The sequence below is a fragment of the Myxine glutinosa genome, chromosome 11 (genome assembly GCF_964187855.1).
Source record: "Myxine glutinosa chromosome 11, kmMyxGlut1.1, whole genome shotgun sequence".
Lineage (NCBI taxonomy): Eukaryota > Metazoa > Chordata > Myxini > Myxiniformes > Myxinidae > Myxine > Myxine glutinosa.
In genome coordinates, this window is record NC_136271.1 from 62,175,564 (window position 1) to 62,195,434 (window position 19,871).

The window sequence follows — 19,871 nt, forward strand, 5'->3', positions numbered from 1 at the left end:
CACAGGCAGCATACACCTTTCCCTTCAGCTTCAACGACACTTCCCTCCTCGTCAGCACGCTACTCAGTTCCAGAAACTTCTTCCATGCACATCTCACTCCAGCAACCATCGGCGAGTTTGATCTACCTTCTCCATTCAGCATGTCTCCTAGATAGCAAAATGTTTTTACACCTTCCTGCTTCACGCCATCTCCAAGATCCAACTCAACATTCCTCCATCTGCAGCTCCCTCTGTGCACACCTTGCACTTGAATGTAGATGCCACACTGGTTAATGTCCTTCTCGGACCACTACATTTTTGATGAACCTACTCGGTGCACATTGTACATTGAATGGCGTTCACTCCGACACCCTTCCCGCACACAGCCACTTCCCAGTTCTTTCCACCTCACCACATGCTTTGCCACTTGCCATCACCTTCGTCTTTCCGATATTCAGCTTCAGACCTTTTGCCTCCATACATTCCTTCCACTTGTTCATCTTCTCCTTCTGTCCATCCATACTCTCCCCAATCAACACCATATCATCTGCATACAACAACTCCCATGGTAAACCCTCCTTTACGTTCTGAGCCAACACCTCCATCACAGCTACAAATAGTAGTGGACTTAGTACCGACCCCTGATGCACTCCCACCTTCACCTCAAACTCACCACTGTTCCCATCCTTCGTCCTTTCAGCTGTGCATGCTCTCTCGTACATTGCCATCACTACTCTGATCAACCATTCCTCCACTCCTAACTTCCTCAATGCCCATGTCAATACTTTGCGTGGAACCCAACCAAATGCTTTCTCCAGATCAACAAGCCCAAGAAACAACTTTTTCCACTTCTCCATGTACTTCTCCTTCAACTGCCTTACAATAAAAAGTGCATCAATAAAAAGTGCATCTTGGCATAAAGCCAAACTGCATTTCGTCGAACTTTACTTTCTTCCTTATCCTCTTCTCCAACACCCTTTCCAGTACCTTCATTCCATGCTCTAATAACTATCACTCTATACGAGCCACAGTCCAGAGGGTCACCTTTCCCCTTGTATAGAGGGATGAGGGTACTCAGTTCCCAATCCACTTAAATGCAGACTTCTTTCACCACCAGATTACAGATCTGTCATTCGCTTCACACCCCAACTTCCCGCTGCCTTCAACATATCTCCCGCAACTCCCGTCGGCCCTCCTGCTTTTCTACTCTTCATTGCTTTTATCGCTTCCTCAACGTCCTTCTCAGTTATCTTCTCTGCCGGTCCTAAAACTGCTTTACTCTCTATGTTGCCATCCCATTCATTCTCTGCATTCAACAGCATTTCCATATATCTTTTCCATCTTCCTTTAATTCCATCTGGATCCACAACGATTTGTCCCTCTTCATCCTTCAAGCAACTCATCCTCATCACATTGCACCTCTCTTTCGCTATCTGCTTTGCAATCCTGAATACCTCTCTCTGACCCTCTTCCGAATCCAAGCATTCTCAGAACATTTTCCTCTATGCCTCCTGCGCCTTTGCTACCTCTTTCTTTGCAGCCTTGTTGGCTGCCTTATAACTTTCATGCTCTGCCTCTTCTGCCCCTGTACTCTTCACCTTCTGCCACTCCTTGAACTTCTTCCTCTGCTTGTCAATCCTCTTTCCAACTTCTTTGGAAAGATTCTTTCCAAAAAGCTTCTTTTCCAACAACGTCATACTCCACTTGCAAAATATTTCGACTTGACTGACTTGGCGAAATTGTCTGGGGACCTACAACTTGCATGCGACTTGAGTGTATAATGCCGTTTGGGAAATGTTTGGAAAATAATCATTGAATAAACATCGAATTAATACGCTGTTAAAATAAATGTTAAATAATTAAAATATTTCAGTTTACTTGGATTATTTAAACGTGGTCACTAATTGTAAATTATATCATGATTACGGTATCCTGAAAGACGAAAATTGAAGTAAATAAGTTACGTTTCACTTAATGTATATATATATATATATATATATATATATATATATATATATATATATATATATATATATATATATATATATATATATATATATATATATATATATATGTAAGTTCTTAAAATCTCCTTTCCCATTCCACATTAAATGTTTTGGTTCTACGTGTAAACCATTTAATCATAAGCTGAGATTACTGACTAGTCAGATGCACATATGTTCAAGTAGGTACACTAGATATATAAGAAGTAAATTTTGCATTGTTTTTATTGTGAACAAAGCAAAAAATGTCCACTCTATGAAGTTGACAAATATCTTTATTTAAACAGCTTTTCAGAACATAGTCTTCAGAAAGAAATCACACCCCTTGACTATTTTCACATTTTGTTCTGTTCCAGCCTGGATTTAAAAAGGATTACATTGAGTTTTTTTTCTTTTGTCCCTGACCTACACATAATATAATACCTCATTATGTCAGTGTAATTATTATTATTATTTTTAAATTTTTACAAAAAAAAAAAAATGAAAAGCTGAAATCAACAAGTATTCAAGCCAGCCCTTTGCTATGACACTCCAAATTGAGCTCAGGTGCATCCAATTTCCTTTGATCATCTTTGATGTCTCTATAATTTTAATGAATTCCACCTGTGGCTAATTCAATTGATTGGGTTCCTAGGATCCTGGGTTCGAATCCTGGTCGATCGCTGAATTAACGCCAGGGGGGTTTGACTCAGCCTGTCATCCTTCCGAGGTCGGCAAATTGAGTACCAGCTTGCTGGGATGAATGATCACGGTGTGTACCCCGATTCAGAATAGGCACACTGTATCCCTGCGCATCGTAAGAGCGTGACCAAGGGTTGGCGTCAGGAAGGGCATCCGGCCATAAAAACATTGCCTCAAACAGGGAACCATGATTGTCATGGGGCCCGCAAGGCTAACCCCCGCTCTAGCGGGGAAAATGGCCTTTAAAAAAAAACGATCATTCAATATATATTCATATTGTACATGATTTAGAAAGGACACTCCTTTCTATATAAGGTCCCACAGTTTACAATTCATGTCAGTGCAGAAACTCTACCATGAAATCCAAGGAACTGTCTGTAGAACTCAGAGTTAGAATTGTGAGTAGGCATAGATCTGGGGAAGGGTATAAAACGATTTATAGTGTTCAAGGTTCCCAAGAGCATAGTGAGCTCCATCATTAGGAAATGTAAAGAATATGGAAGTACCCAGACTCTGCCTAGAGCTGGCACTCTGACCAAACTGGACGAGAAGGACCTTAGTCAGGGAGGTGACCAAGAACCCAATGACCACTGACAGAACTACATAGTTCCTTGGCTGAGATGAGACCCTGCTGGAAGGACAACAGTCTCTGCAGCAGTTCACAAATCTAGGCTTCATGGGAGAGTGGCCAGACGGAAGACACTCCTGAGAAAAAGGCATATGACGGCACACGTGGAGTTTACAAAAAGACATGTGAACGACTGACAGCATGAAGCAAAATATTATGTTGTCTGATGAGACAAAAATTGAACTATTTGGCCTGAATGCAAAGCACTATGTCTGGTGGAAACTAAGCACAGCTCATCACCCATCTAACACATCCCTACCATGAAGCATGATGGTGGCAGCATCATGCTATGGGGATGCTTTTCAGTGGCAAGGACTGGGAAACTTGTAAGGAATGAATGGATCCAAATACAGGCACATCCTTGAGAAGAACCCGCTTCGGAGTGCAAAAGACCATAGACTGCGACGAAGATTTACGTTCCGACAGGACAATGATCCTAAGTATACAGCCAAAGCAACACTGGAAATGGTTTCAGAGGAAGAATGTGAAATTCCTCAAGTGGCCCAGCCAAAGGCCAGATTTGAATCCCATTGAGAATCTGTGCAATGACTTGAAGATTGCTGTTCTCCAATGCTCCCCATCTAACTAGAGCTTGAGCAAATCTGCAAGGAAGATTGGGAGAAACTCTCTAAATCCAGATGTGCAAAGCTGATAGACATACCCAAGAGGACAATTGGAGAAACTAGTTCCTGAAGCATATTGAAGAGCTTGTTCATATATTGTGTGCAAGACAAGGATGTGACCATAATGGAGATGACAGCCTGGGTTGTGTATTTCAGTCGAGTATGAGAGCTTACCATAAACTTGATTATCTTGGGAATACACTTTAAAAAAATTAATTTTCCATGTAATACAAATTATAAAGATAATCAACATTTATAAAGATTATGAAATGGTACAAGTACATTTGGCTTGTATCATCCTGAAGTGGGATTAAATTGAGCTTCTCCGTTGTAATGTTTAATGGAAATAGTAAATACCCTCCAGTTTGCAAATGCTATGAATTATGATAATTGAGAGAAGCAAGGTAGATCCCATAATTGTGATTTACAAACCAATGTGTGTTTAAACCACACCCTTGTACATCATTACACACGTGTTGGTGTTCCCATGATATCATCAGCTGACGCACTAATAGGCAATGAAAAACAATACTCCCCTCCCCCTCCCCTTCCTCCTTCCTCCCACCCCTCACCCCCCCCCCCTTCTTGCTGTACTGTTTAACTGAATGAGTGAGATGAACGAAAAGCTCTGACATGTGAAAACCCAAATGTCTCTGTCTCTCCAATTCTTGCAAATGATTATTTTTCTTTTCGGAATAATCGTAACAAAGGTTTGTGCGTGCTCCCATGAAAAAGGAAAATCCATGTCTACAAGGTAACTATTCATTAATCTTGAGGCTCATAAAAATGTATATGGATTGTTTGCAACTTGTGCTAAATCTTTGTCCTCTTGCTACCCCAAGCTCCATCGCTTTGATTCAGAATTCTGGATGAAGATATTCAGCATTTTTGTCCTGCTTGCATTTGTCCAAAATTACAAATTCGTACCATTTAAGGAGCATTAAGATTGCAGTGCACTCTTTTTGGGGAATCACTGCTGTCCTGAGCTGCAGTGGCATTGTTCCAAAGAAAGGGGAATTTTGGTCACTTTAATTATCTATTGGAAAAGATACATACTCCGACTCCAGCTCACTCAAATCCTCTTATCATGTGATGTTCTGCTGATGTCATGCTAGCCCAATGCACTATCATGTGACTCCGTTTCTTTGCGTTGCCGTGTTTATTGAGGAATCTTATTGCATGATCATCTGAGTAAGGGCAGGTTGTAATTACTTTCACTTTTCATTGATTTCTTATTTCCCCTCCTAACTCGAGTGTTCTTCCATTATCACCAAAATAAATTAATACCACAGCACATTCTCTCGGAATCGATGATTTCCATTGTCTCTTTCAATATTTTTCTTTCCATGGTGTATATTATACTTTGGTGTGCCTGATTATCTTACTATAATTCACCAAATGTCCGTCCGTCCATTCCCAGGTACCGCAAAAACGGCTGAACTGTTCGCAATGATATTTTGGGTGGATAATCCTGGGACCCCCTGGAGTTAAATAGGCTATATTGTTTTTTCCAATTTTCCAGTTTTTCCAAACACTATGGAATAATATTTACAGATATGAACAGTGATGTGGCTTTTATTGAAATTCGACAAATACTGTTTAGATTTTGATGAGAATTATGAACCTGCCGCGAATGCGGAAGTGGACAGATTACCGCAATGAGCGGGTTTGATAATATCCCAATACAACCGTCATTTAAAACAGTATTTTGTTAAAGTATCAATTGATGATTGGAATTGAGTGAATGCAGTTACAATTTTGAATTCGTAATTGTATTCACCCAACTGTACGGAACTTCACATCAGGATTTAAATATTTGTTTATGTCACGAATGTTGTTAAAAGTTTATTTTTTATATTAATGCTATTTAATTTGTGATTGGAGTTATCCTGTTTGGAATGAAAAAAAGAGATATCGAGTTCAAGTGAATGACGAAATGCTGTGATGGTTTCTACTTTCTAAACGTGAATTTCACGGATCGCCATATGCAGATTCGCCACGGACCCACAATCGATGTTTCTATACGTGAACGTACCCGTTTGTTTGCGAACGGGTACGTTTTTCATGGAAGTCCTTCACAAACTTGCTGTCCATGTCTGACGTGCAACTGAAGGTGCTACAGGAATGTGGAATTTATTGGTTTCATGCTTTAGCATTCGCCATTTCTGCATTGTCTGTTTGCTTCTGGCCTCCCACCCGTGTGTAGCACGGGTACCTCACTAGTTCATCTAATTCACCTCGTGTTTTTGTACAAGATTTCCCCCCCCCCCCCCCGTAAAATATAAACAATGGTAGGTTGGGCTTACACCTTACAGGATAGTGAACATGGATGCTCACTCAACTGTGAGCTGTCTGGCCTGGGTTCAAGTCCTGACTGAACTACAAACTCACACCTTTGTGTTTCGCAGGCAGGGCTCGGCCATTCTTTGGATGGATGTTAAACTGGAATGGACATCTCATCTACCAGTTGGAGTCATCAGTATTCCACAGTGTCCTTCGTAAAGAGTGAGCGAGTTATCACCGGCACACTGAACACATTATAAATTCCTTCCAGACAAACATAGGGCCTTTTCAATCAGTTCATAAAAGACTTGGGCCAGAACCATTCGCCTTCCGCCAGCCCCACAATGTAGGAATAATTTGGGGTCATTAAAGAAGAAGAGCTTACCTGAGGATGAATATACCCAATGTTTTAATGCCTTTCAATATTAAAACTGCCACATTGCCTTTTGTTGCATTGCAGTGGCTGTTCATGTTGGTAATATCATTCTTTATTGCGTATGCTTCGACTTCACTTGTCATTTCTGTGCTGTGGACCTTGGAATTACATACTGTAACACAGTACATGTTTCTAGAGGTTGAGGCTCATGGAATAGCTGTATAACAGAGGTTATATCAGGGCAACAAACTGATATGTATGATCATTCCATCATGAGACGCCTATGGGAGGGAGGGCTGAGAGAGCAGATGGATAAGAGAAGTTGCTGAAAGGCAGCACTACTGTAAGAAGTGAGGGCAGATACCTGCTTGTGCTTTGGAGGTAAACACACTACATCTTGTACTGTAATTGTAGCATGCTTTCCTTTGTGAGAATTTTAGCAAGGTGGTGTATAAGTTATAGATATAACAAACAGATTTATTTTGCTGGGCTGTTTTGTGTTCCCATAATGAGTACTTGTCTCTTTTATATGATCCCAGCTAGGTTCAAATCCCATTTACCATTGGGCTTTTCCCCCCTTTCTTAATGAACTTGCAATTCCTTTAAATCAGTGGTTCCCAAACTCATGGTCGCGTCCCAAATGAGGGTGTCGCGAGTGTGTTCCTGAGGGTCTCAGGAAGGTCTCAAAAAAAAAAAAAAAGTTTATAAGGGGATTACTTCACTGGCACAATATGAAGAATTATTGAAATAGTAATTAAAGTAGAATAGTTGTGAATAATATAGCATCTGTTATGTTTGGAATTCACATGTTGTAATTCACATGTAATTTATGTTTGGAATTCACATGTTGTAGTTCATATGTATCGGAAACGGAAGTGATGGTTTGTATTGCAGTGTGGGAGTAGCTAAGGAAAGATGGGGTTTTTGGAGGCCTAATGGGCATGTCGTACTGTTTTGAGATTTTGGATTAAACCGTTGATGTTACCATCAAGTATGTTTCGGGTAATTGCTGATTACAACAGCATCCATCTACGCTTAATATAATAACGTTATTATAATATAATAATAACGTTCGTTCACGTCTAATACTCGTGCATCAAGCAGACCAGCGAGGAGCCTGTTGTTAAGTAGCACTCTTATCTGAATGCGATATTGCGATCGATATTGCAATATTGCGATATTGCGAATGCGATCATTTATCCCATCTCGTCTTCTGTTGTCATACCCTTCCTCCCGTCCATGGTACACGGAATCTTGTGGTGAGGCTATTGCCCAGAAACAACTTGCTTTCGTCTCCTGGAAAGCAAATCCAACGGAAGGAAAACTCATTTCCTTTCACAAAGCCCGAAACAAGTGTGTGTCCACCCTCAGGAGAGCCAGGAAACAATATCTCTCCGTTCTCAGGACCGAACTCTCTTATCTGTCTCCCTCTTCCAAATCCTGGTGGCGTCTGGTCAAATCTGTTTCTGGTGTTTGTTCCGCCTCCATCCCCTCCCTCACCTCAAATGGCCACACGGCTGACTCCGCACGTGAAAAAGCTGAATGCCTCAACTCTGTGTTTGCCTCTAAATCTTGTGTCCCAAACCCATCCCTCTCTGTACCCACCGTACCCAGTCGTACCTAGCTGCTCCTGGACTCTGTGTCCTTTCCTCCTGACAAGGTGGAAAAGTTTCTGTCAACCCTCGACTCGGATTCTGCAACTGGACCTGACAGCATCAGCCCACGGGTCCTAAAATCCTGTTCTTCCGCTCTTTCACTCCCTCTCTCTGTTCTCTTCACCCTCTCTTTTGCTCAAGGTCATCTTACATCTGCTTGGAAATCTGCCAACATCACCGCTTTGCACAAAAAAGATGCAAAAACAGATCCCAGCAACTACAGACCAATCAGCCTTCTCCCAATTATCAGCAAAGTCATGGAATCCATCATTGCTTCAGATATGAAATCTTTCCTCTTCTCCAATGGCTTGATCTCTGATCATCAATTTGGTTTCAGACCTGGACACTCTACTCTGGACATGCTGCTTCTGCTTTCTCAACAATGGATGGAGGTCCTCAATGCCAAACAGGAAATTAGAGCAGTCTCCCTTGACATATCACGTGCCTTCGATACGGTCTGGCACCCCGCTCTGCTCACCAAACTCTCCTCTTTTGGTATTCATGGAAATCTCCACGCATGGCTGGCGGACTTCCTCTCTAGTCGTAGTCAACGTGTGGCCCTGAATGGGTTTCTCTCATCTCCTCTTCCTGTTCAGGCTGGAGTTCCACAAGGCAGTGTTCTGGGCCCTGTGCTTTTTCTGGTCTTCATCAATGATCTCTCTGACTCTCTTGAAAATCCTCTGTATCTCTTTGCTGATGACTCTACTCTCTGTCGCTCCATTCTTCATCCCTCAGATCGGCAGTCTGGTGCCTCCTCACTCTGCAGACCTGGACAAAATCACAGACTGGGCAAACAAGTGGAACATGTCTTTCAATCCTGACAAATCTCACACTCTTACGATGTCTCTCCGAAAAGACCGACTGGACAACCCTCCCATCCACTTTCTGAATAATCCTCTCCAAGAAGTTCTGTCACTCAAGCTTTTGGGTCTCACTATCTGCCATGATCTTTCCTGGGAAAACCACATTTCAAATCTGGCCTCCAAAGCCAGTCGCCGACTGGGCATCCTCCGTCGTGCGAAGTCCTTCCTTAGCACACCTGAGCTCCTCACCACATACAAGGCTTTCATCTGCAGCTCAATGGAATCCTGCTCTCCCCTCTGGGCTGGTGCTCCTGCCTCACACCTAGCTCGTCTTCACGCTGTTGAAACCAAAGCATTCAGAATCATTGGAATCTCCCGCGATGAAGCTAACACCAAGGGCCTCTCACTCACTCACCGCAGGCAGGTTGGTGGTCTTTCCATCTTCTACCGACTCCTCTCTGGCCTTGCCCCCCCAGCTCTCTCTGGGCTCTGTCCCGCAAATATTCCTACAGGTCGCACAAGATCTGCCTGCAACCCTCTTATGGTCAAATTGCCAAAATCAAGACTCTCTGCTCACCTTCACTCCTTCATTCCTCTTTTCTCCCGCCTCTGGAACAAACTCCCTCACTCTCTTCAATCCCACTCCACCCTCCAGGTCTTTAAAACAGCTGTTCACCACCATCTCTTATCCCCATCCAATCTTCCCTACCCTTCCCTATCTTCCCTATCCCTATCTTCCCCCATCCAAAACCTTGATCTTTTCTACCCCCGCTAATTTCACCCCAATTCCACTTTTTTGAAATACCAACTTCTGTCCTGGAAGTCCTTGGTGTCCTTGTTTTATACTTCTCCCTCCACCCCCCCCCCCCTTCCCACGCCTCCTCCCCCCAAGCCCTCTCCCTTCCACACATCTCCCTGCTCTCAAATGTTGTGTTTGTGTGCTTCCCCCTCTCTCCCCATCTTGTTTTCCGCTCCCTCTTTTTGTATATTTTGTTTGTCTGGTTGATTTGTTTGTGAAGTAAATGTTAGCTCTTTCACGAGCCTCGATTCAGTATACAAAAAAAATTAAAAAAATTGTAGATGGCGCTATAAGTTTAGCGTTTTGAGCTTAATTATCGAATGCACTGTTTTTATTTGTTAAATGTTTTTATTTAAATATATATTTTTTATAATTATTTATTTAAATTAATATTTAATTATTATTATTTTTTTATATGTTCATAACTGTTCCAGATGAGTTTACCATTGGAGTTTATTTTATTCTATTCTGTTGCCAAAATTTCTATTATTCTGAATCATTCAAGAATGTTCTCAAACAAAATTTTTCACATGTAAGAAATTTGATTTTCACATGTGTCAACAGTTCACAATCTGACAGTTGTGCTTTCACTTGTTTACTGGAAACTGCGATCTAGTTACTACAAACAAAGTATTGCCTGCATCGTGCTTGTCATTATTTTTCGTGTGGTTTTTGATGAATGTTAGTGTGTGGAGTCAAATAATATGATAATTAACTTTACAATTGGTTATTTTTAACTTTTTGAACAATTTCCAATATTTTCAAAAAATGTTATTTATAACTCTTTTCATTCCAGGTCTGGTCTTTAACTGGAAAAATGGCCCAATGCAAAACGCAACTGCTGCATGAGCCTGAGGTTTTGAAATATGGCTTCACCGTGATGAGAGAAAAACCTGGGAATGTCCGACCTCGGTGTGTTCAGTGCCTGCAAGTCCTTGCCAATGAATCTATGAAGGAAAACGAATTGCAGCATCATTTGCATTCAGTTCAGCAGTGGCAATGGTGAAAACTGTTTGTGGAGCAGATGTTACCAAGAAGATTGAATCGGTACCACTTTCAGACAATAGCATCAAACATCGAATTGATCTCATTTCAGGTGATATTTTGGCTCAACTGATTGTGGCACTGAAAAAAGCAGGAAAATTTTCGTTGCAGACTGTTGAATCAGTAGACATTGCAGGTGACGCTCAACTTATGGTTTTTGAAAGATACAGAGGAGAAGACGATGTTCTGGAAGAATTTCTTTTCTGCAATGCCCTGTCAAGTACCAGCACTGGAGAAGACATTTTTAATATGATGAACAATTTTTTTCAAGAAGCATGATCTAGACTGGTTGAATTGTTTGGCTGTGTGTACTGCTGGAGCTGCATCTATGATGTGAAGTCGTTTGGATTTTGTTACTTGTGTTAAAGCAGAAAACTCCATAAGAGAGAATTTTCATCGAGAGAGAATCATAATAATTCACTGTTTCTTACAAAGGGAAAACCTTGCCACTCAATGTTTGCAACCGGACCTCCAGGTAGTTCTCAATAATGCTATCCAAATTGTGAATTTTGTCAAGGCCAGGGCTTTAAACTCACACATTTTCCATAAAATGTGTGAAGAGATGAGATCACATCACCAGGTCTTGCTGTTCCACTCTGATGTTTGTTGGCTCTCTCGAGGGAAAATTCTCGGAAGTTATTGAACTAAAAACGGAAATTGAATTTTTTTTTATGTGAGAAGAGACATGCACTGGCAGACTGCTATAAAGATTCTGCTTGGCTGGCAAAGCTTGCCTATTTGGGTGACATCTTCATGCACCTGAAAACTGAATTCAGACATGCATGGCCGTAATCATACCATGGTGGACATAGGTGTAGAAATTGCCTAATTCAAGAAAAAGCTTGCTTTTTGGAGAGAAAAACTGACTAAAGGAAAAACGGCTGCTTTTGCAGATCTGAGTGCTGTGCTGGAAGATGCGGCGGAAATATCCCTTGTTGACGTCAAAAGTATTTTCGAAGATCATCTGAAGAACCTTCAGGAAGAAATGGACAGGTATTTTTCAGAAAACGTCGACCTCAAGAAGCATAGTTGGATCAAAAATGTTTTCAATGTGGACGTCAGTGAAGTCGGAGAAGATAGTCCGGGATTTTGTTACATATTTATGTGAATGTATGTGAATTACCATTCAGGTCTTTGCTTATCCGTGTGTAGTATATTAAGGGTTGTTGTGATTGGAGGGTCAGGAGCCCTTCTGAACAAGTGGCCGGAAACGGAAGTGACCGGAAACGGAAGAGGAAAAGACACGAGGAAAAAAGGACGAGTTTTCTTCTTCCTCGCCCCGCACCGAGGAAAGGTGGGATTGATTGAGCCGTGTGGAAAAGCGGCGTTCCCGAGCCTGTCTGGCGAGAGGAGTTACCGGGACGGATACCTGCCCGGTGGACGGCAAACTGTCGTGTGGCCGTGCACCGACCCAGCGTTTGGCGCCGTGCGCGACACCGTCTAAAAAGACGCGTACGGGTCGCCCGTTGGGGCCTAACACGCCTGGCAAGCGGCGTGGGGCTTTTGGCTTGCTTTCCCGTCCCCGCTTCGCGTGGCCGCGAGGGGCTGTAGCCGGGGTGCCGGGTACGATACCTGCCCGGTGGAAACACGTCCACCCGGGGTTCGTTCAACCGCCCGAGTGCGGCGACGCCGACCATCATCTTGGTCAGGAGGGGCCCAGAGACATTGTGCGGGACCGAGACCAAAAGGGGGTTGTGAGTACTCACCTGGACACACATATATATATATAAGATGGCCATCTTACTCATAGGGAAGTGCTTGTGAATTGGGAATTGTTGATGGTTGTGTATGGTTGATTGCTCGGGGAAAATCTCCGTGGTTGTGTCATTGAAATTGTATGGTATCATTACCATTGAAATATATCCTTGAACGTCAGTTGTCTCTTGGGTGAAATTCATATGGATTGCGTGGCGAAAGCGCATATATAATACAGCTTTCTGGCGAAGTTCCTCTCACGGTCCGGGGGTCACCGAGACCAGGTATTCACCGAGGGGACCACGTAACAATTTCAAGAAGAACTTTTAGAACGCCAGGAAAACAAAGTGCCCAAGCAACGCTTTGAAAAGCTCCCGTATTCGAAATTTTGGACCCAACTTGAGGATAAGCCCATTCTGACTCGGGAGGCTGAAAAAGCTATTCTCCTTTTTCCAACAATATATCTCTGTGAACAAGGATTTTCAGGTCTTGTTGCAATCGAGACTAAAGCAAGGAACCGCGTGGATCCTCAGCATGACTTGCGTTGTGCTCTGTCCATCAACATAAAACCAAATTTATAGGAGCTTACCCACAAAATGAAGCAGTATCAGGGTAGCCACTGAGAAAATATTTGTGTATTAAAGTCTCATTTTATGCTTGGCTGGCAATGGCCTTAAAACGATCATATATCCTTGAAACGATCATTCATTCATTCATTAAAGTCTCATTTTCATGTAAATTTGTTTTTCATTTTGTCCAATTAAAAACTCTTTGAAAAATGTTATATGTTGGTAATTAATTCAATAAAACTATATGAATAAACACAACATCAAAATGATAGGTCATTAACACTATGTACAGTGTTTATGGCCGCCAGGTCAGGACAAGATTGTATTCAGGGTCGCCACAAAAAAGTTTGGGAACCACTGCTATAAATAGACATTGACATTTTGTCCTTGTCCTGCCTATGATATGAATAAGTTGCACTGAGCTTCAGGCACAGGAGAGCATGAAGCAAAATAACCTACCTTGTTATAAATGCGAGTCATTTGGATTATCAAAAATAAATTGCAGACTTTTTAGTCTCCTCTCACAGTGTGCCAATTTTGACTTTGTTATCCATTCAAGTTTCCTGGGGATGATGGCCCATTTTGGATTATGAGTTATTCCAGAGAATGGCCTACTGATGATTTTTGGCTTGTGTGTGGATGGGCACATCATTGTGTGACCTTGTTAAATGACCGAAGGTTTTCCTATCCTGTTGAGGAAGCAAGGCCATGTTTATTTAAATAAATTAAAAAATTGGTGGGGTGGGGGGGGGGGGGGGGAGGGGGTGGATAGACTAGCTGGAGAGATTGACTTTCACAATAATGTTGGCAGAAGAGCCAGGTGGACAGGAGCTAAACAGGAGAGTTTGGGAATAAAACTGGCCATTGCCACGTCCAAGAGAAGAGGATGCATCATTTTCTGAGGTTCGGGTTGGGGTGTTCTGTGATTGGGTCAGACCAGACCTGTAGACTCGCACAAGACTTTTTTTGCAGCAACGCTGCTGCTGCTGCTGTTGGTTGTTGTTGAGCCAATGCCATCGAGTTAGGTTGGGTGGTTAATAGTTCAATGTTGGCAGAAAGAATGGTGAAATGGAGTTGTCACGGCTTGGTGAATGATACACCACGCAGGTGAATGTTAGGTGGTTTTGGGGATTAATGTGAGACCATGCTATTGCAGGAGGTTGTTACATGGGTTGGAGATCTTGATATGGGCATGACCTGACCCCTGTCAGTGTTTATCAAAGGAGAAAAGAGAAGAGCCAGACAGAAGGGGGTCAGAAGCATCTTGTTAAAGGAAGGTTTCTGTTAAGCATATGAGATGCCCGGAGTAGCAATTTGAACGTGGGATTCCATCATGGGCCAAGTGCTCAGATGGGAATACCAAAAGGGCAACCCTAGTTTTGCATTTTCAGTCTGTTTTGCATTTTCAGTCTGTTTTGCAAGGGATATAAAATGGGTTTTTTGGTGATTTGTGTAAGGTAATGGCTGTGCGTGATCATCTCTTTCCGTGATTGCATTTTTCAAACTTGAAATTATTTATTTGAAACAAACATGTTGGAGGCAAATCTATTTATTAGGGTATCCTGTGTGTGCATAGTGGTGCTTAACCGAATGTGTTGCTGTAAAGCTTTTGGCCACCCACACGATATCATTTTTATTGTTTACTTTATTTGCACAACCAAACTTGCATAGGACCTATCCTTGAAGATGTTAACCTTACTGGACATGGTTGTGCATACGCAGAGCATAGTTCTGACATTGCATATGTTATTTATTTTAAAATGATGATGGAGCCTGCTTGTCTATTATGAAACTTTGGAGATTTTGATCGTGCTTCATTGCTTGCTTTGGCCATGTTTGCATCACTTCCATCTACCCCATGTGGAACGGGATGCATTTTGAAGATCAAATGAAGCATTTTGCAAAGCGTTCAGCAGGCTTGTATAAAACAACCTCTGTGATGTTCATTCGTATATGTGAATGTTGATTTGGGTTATTTTCCATTTTTTTGTTTCTGATCTCGAAGCGGTTTATCACAGATAATAAAATGCAAAAGCCACGACGCAGATGACACGTCCGTAGGCTATGTGCTCTCACTCTGATGCAGTATGTTCAGGAAGCACCTGCTTTGTGCGCTTGAACCACTAAATATGATATGACTGTTCTGCTCTTTTTTTTCTTTTTCTTTTTTCCTGGGAGATTTTGGGTGTAGTCTAAATGTGGTTTTAAATGACAGTCAATTATGATTTGCTATGTTGCAAGCTTTGTTGGCAAAGTAATTGTATCATTTGTGTAGTGTACACCTGGTAATGACAGGTGGGTATTTTTGTTCCACAAAGTGCAGAGTGCACGCGGTAGGGGAGGAAAATGGTACGGTGTATGCTCCGATGTGCAATGTGTTTATCTAAAAGTCAGTTTTGTTTTGCAGAAATGATGCACTAGTGTATTTATAGTTACGTTCATGTATGGTATTATTACCCTTGCCAAGAGTGGATTACGTTTGGGTCCATTTTTGTCCACACATGATGTGCCAACGTAAACCACAACTTATACATGTTATCTTTTATTCACCGAGTTCCTCCATAAAGTATGTACAACTAGAATCTATAAAATATGTACTATAAAACCAAACAAAACCAGGCCAGGCAGGTCTGCAACCTTTGCCCTTTCTAGTTGTTATGATTTTGTTCCTTGTATTTAAAATTTCTGCATTAGCAATTATTTTTTGGTGGAAACTGTTATTTTCTGGTAATAAAATTGATAAACTGGGTTTAATAGCATTCCTTGACACAAGTGAAGACTATAAGATTGAATCTTGCTTTTACAACTGGTCTAGGCCTATATCCGAGTGTTCACGCCGGCCTAGTAGGCCTGGGATATTAGGATTCAATAGGCAATTACTGTCGAGTATTTGCATCATTGGGAAGGTGTTTAGGTGATAGCACCAACAAGGTTGTCTTGGGTCTCTTTTATATTGTTTTCATGTATGGGGTCGTGTGCCTCTCATACGAGAATTGCTAAAGTTTTAAACACCATCATCTCTCCACTTTTCCTCACCCATTATGTTCCTTGCATTCCCTTTGTTTGCCCTTTTGTCTTCGCACGGGTCCTCGTTGACCAATCAAAGATGGCGGTGCACAGACTGACGCACAAATGGAAGATGTGATTTTCACCGGAGTTCACTTGGCAACAACAAAGAACACGCTTGAAACCCGCGTGTTTTGAAATAAGGGCTTATTCTGCATTACAAACTGTTTCAATTACTGTACATGAATGTTTCATCAGCAGAGCAATTTCTAATTGATTCTGTACCAGATTGAGAAATATTAGGAGAGATTCTCGAGCATTGTCTTTCACGGATTAAACATTGATGCTAATGCTTAGGGTCTTTCGGATCGGATTATGCAATCTTTTTCTAGCAATTAAGCTTTCTTTTCTGAAAAATGTAGGATGGCCTATTCCTGATGGAACGATCTTATCCAGTCCCTTATTTTGACCCCAATCCCTCAATTTTTTTTTTTAATCAATTGCACAAACCAATTGATGTGATGTTTGAGTCCATATCGCTTTAATAGACTCTTGTGCGCTATGATTATATTAGCTGCACCGGCGCAATCTCTCCCATAAAATACACTTGTGCTTCCCTTTATTTTTATTTTTTATTTTTTATTGTTTTGTATACAAGATCGAGGCTCGTGAAAGAGCTAACAGTCACACAAAAAGTCAAACCGACACATAAAACACAAAATAAGGGGAGCGACAGACAAGATGGGAGAGAGGGGGAAGGACACAAACACAACATTTGAGAGCAGGGACATCGAGAGAACTGTGGGAGGGAGAGGGCTTGGGGGGGAGGTTTTATTGGTCTTATCTGATCAAAATAAGACCATTCGGTTATTTCTTTCCTTGAACTTCAACCACTATCCCGAGACGTACAATAACTGTTTGACATACATAGGATTAGCCTTTTTGTGCAGAGCAAAATATTATCCTGCCTGATTGTGTTCTCAAAACTCACTGGTTGCTCTGGGGTCTGTGATCTGTTTGAGTTTGCCTTTGTATGGTTAATGTCGGCACCAGATGCATTTTGTCATTGCCTACATTGTGCGGAGTAAGGGAGGGGGGGTGTGGGGCTTGTAGTGATGCACAAGGTTTTGTTCGTGTGATTGGATTGTTTTCAAGTTGGTAATGAAGTTGACATCTGTTCAGAGAAACGGCATGTTTTTAAAAAATATTCTTTTGCTCGTGATGCTAATAAATAACTGATGGCCTTTGAGAATAAATGGCTGCAAGCTGTGTATTATCTCTTAAATATGTAATGCTGATTATTACTATTGTTCACAGTTTGTCTTGTCTACCCCCGTTTTATGTATTTCCCTTATTTCTGTTTTTGAACTTTTTTTTTTTTTTTTTTGGACAGGTCCACCAGCACTCTTTGAGAAGCCTGAAGGATCATGTCAGTTTTGAAGAATAAAGTACATGTGTAAAGAGGAAGAGAAGTGAGGAAGTCAAATTTGAACCATTTTGGAGGGGAATATAGAGTAATGCGCTGAGTTGCAGAGTAGGACAGACACAGGTAAAGGCAGGGGGAAACGATACAAGGAGTAGAAACAACCTGGTGCTTGGACTGCAGTGAGTATTGAAGGAAAGGGATGTCAGCGAAGAGACAGATGGCAAGAGGTGGTGGAGGACGAAGCTGGTTCGGCTGTTGCCTGGGTGGATCTAATACTCCCGAGATCACGTATGACTTTGTCCAAGATGGTTGCATGGTGTTGCAAGCTGTACCAGATTTACCAATGCCACCTGCACAAGAACTGGACACAAAGTTTGCCGAGCTTGTGGTACGTTCTTTGGGATCCTGTGTCCTTCACAGGATTTTTTTTTTTATCTGAGTCGCGTTCTCATTATTTTCGGTTTCTCAATTTTTTTTAGTACTTCTCATGCGTTTGGTTAAAGGATTAAAATTTAAACAGTATGGATGATCATAGGAACTGAAAGTATAACCTTGGTCTTCTTCAGGACGACCTGGACCTGGCAGAGAAACACCGGGAAGCCATGTTTGCTCTACCAGCTCAGAAAAAATGGCAGATCTACTGCAACAAGAAGAAGGTGATTAATGTGTATATAAATTTCTTTGTTTGCTTTTAACCTCTTCGATATTTAAACACAAGATACAAAGATTGCCTCCATTCCTCTGTTGCCTTGATGGTAAGATTGGTGATGATGAGATTGGTTTGCCTGGGTCTCATGGTCTAGTGCAGGCAGATATCCCTCCGCCCCTCCAGAAGTGCGTCTTGGATGTTAGTGCACATGGCCTTTGTTTGTCCTTTATGAAAGCCATTGCGGCTGAAGTAACAAAAATCCTTGTGCTTTTTTTCCATTCTCTGGTGTTTTTCAGTTTGATTTTGGATTCTCACAAATAACTAGAACGGCAATCCACCAGGCTGAACAGTTTATATTTTGTATCCTACTGATAGGCCGGATCAGCATCTAGACCTCAACCCAAATCTAATGCTTGTTTTTGTCACCTCCCCAACTCCTCCATCAATTTTTGCCATAATCCATCCAAAAGGTTTTGAAATATCCTGCTCAGAGACAGACAGGGATGAAAATATAACCTCAATCTATATTCAGTAGCGGAGGTAATAATATCACAAGTTCAAGTTTTTGTCATCGAACAACAATTTTTTTTACTTTGCTTTAAATGCCACAATCACTTTTTTTTTCTTTTTGTATACAAGATCGAGGTTCGTGTAAGAGCTAACATTGATCACAAAAAGACAAACTGACACATAAAACATAAAACATAAAACATGATAACGGGAGCAGGAGACAAGATGGAGAGCAGGGACATCGGGAGATCTGTGGGAGGGAGAGGGCGTGGGGGGAGGAGTCATGGGAAGGGGGAGGTGGGAGAGGTAAAAAAAACCCAAAAAAATACGCATGGACACTGCTAGGACTTCCAGGAAAGAAGTCAGTATTTCAAAAAAGTGGATCTGGGGTGAATTAACGAGGGTAGAACAGATCAAGGTTTTGGATGGGGGAAGATGAGAGACGGTGGTGAACAGCTGTTTTAAAGACCTGGAGGGAGTGGGATTCAAGAGAGTGAGGGACTTTGTTCAGAAAAGAGGAACGAAAGAGTGAAGGTGAATAGAGTCTTGATTTTGCCAGTTTAACCATAAGAGGGTTGCTGGCAGATCTTGTGCGACCTGCAGGATTATATTTGGGGGACAGAGCACAGACAGAGCTGGGGGAGCAAGGCCGGAGAGGAGTCAGTAGAATACAAAGACCACCAACCTGCCTGCGGCCCTCTGAGTTGGCTTCATCGCGGGAGATTCCAATGATTCTGAAAGTTTGGTTTCGATGGCGTGAAGCCGAGCTAGGTGTGAGGCAGGAGCACCGGTCCAGAGAGGAGAACAGTACTCCATTGAGCTCCCGATGAAAGCCTTGTATGTGGTGACGAGCTCAGGTGTGCCAAGGAAGGACTTCGCACGACGGAGGATGCCCAGTCGACGATTGGCTTGGGAGGCCAGCTTGGAAATGTGGTTTTCCCAGGAAAGATCATGGCAGATTGTTAGACCCAAGAGCTTGAGTGACAGAACTTCTTGGAGAGGATTGTTGAGAAAGTAGATTGGAGGGTTGTCCTGTCGGTCTTTTCGGAGAGACATAGTGAGAGTGTGAGATTTGTCAGGATTGAAAGACATGTTCCACTTGTTTGACCAGTCTGTGATTTTGTCCAGGTCTGCGGAGAGTG

General features: G+C 42.0%; 1 protein-coding gene across 4 annotated transcripts in view; it reads left to right on the plus strand.

Moving 5' to 3' along the window:
• LOC137436717 (disheveled-associated activator of morphogenesis 2-like) overlaps window positions 1-19,871 on the plus strand; it is a 194,421-nt gene that overhangs the window by 30,249 nt on the left and 144,301 nt on the right. For 2 of the 4 annotated variants that reach the window (XM_068130734.2, XM_068130735.2), the window contains exons 2-4: window positions 11,768-11,867; window positions 17,538-17,958; window positions 18,137-18,226. In XM_068130734.2, coding sequence (XP_067986835.2) covers window positions 17,770-17,958; window positions 18,137-18,226 — 279 coding nt within the window. In that variant the 5' untranslated portion in view covers window positions 11,768-11,867; window positions 17,538-17,769. The remainder of the gene's footprint in view (window positions 1-11,767; window positions 11,868-17,537; window positions 17,959-18,136; window positions 18,227-19,871) is intronic. The other 2 variants (XM_068130736.2, XM_068130737.2) reach the window with 1 other exon arrangement.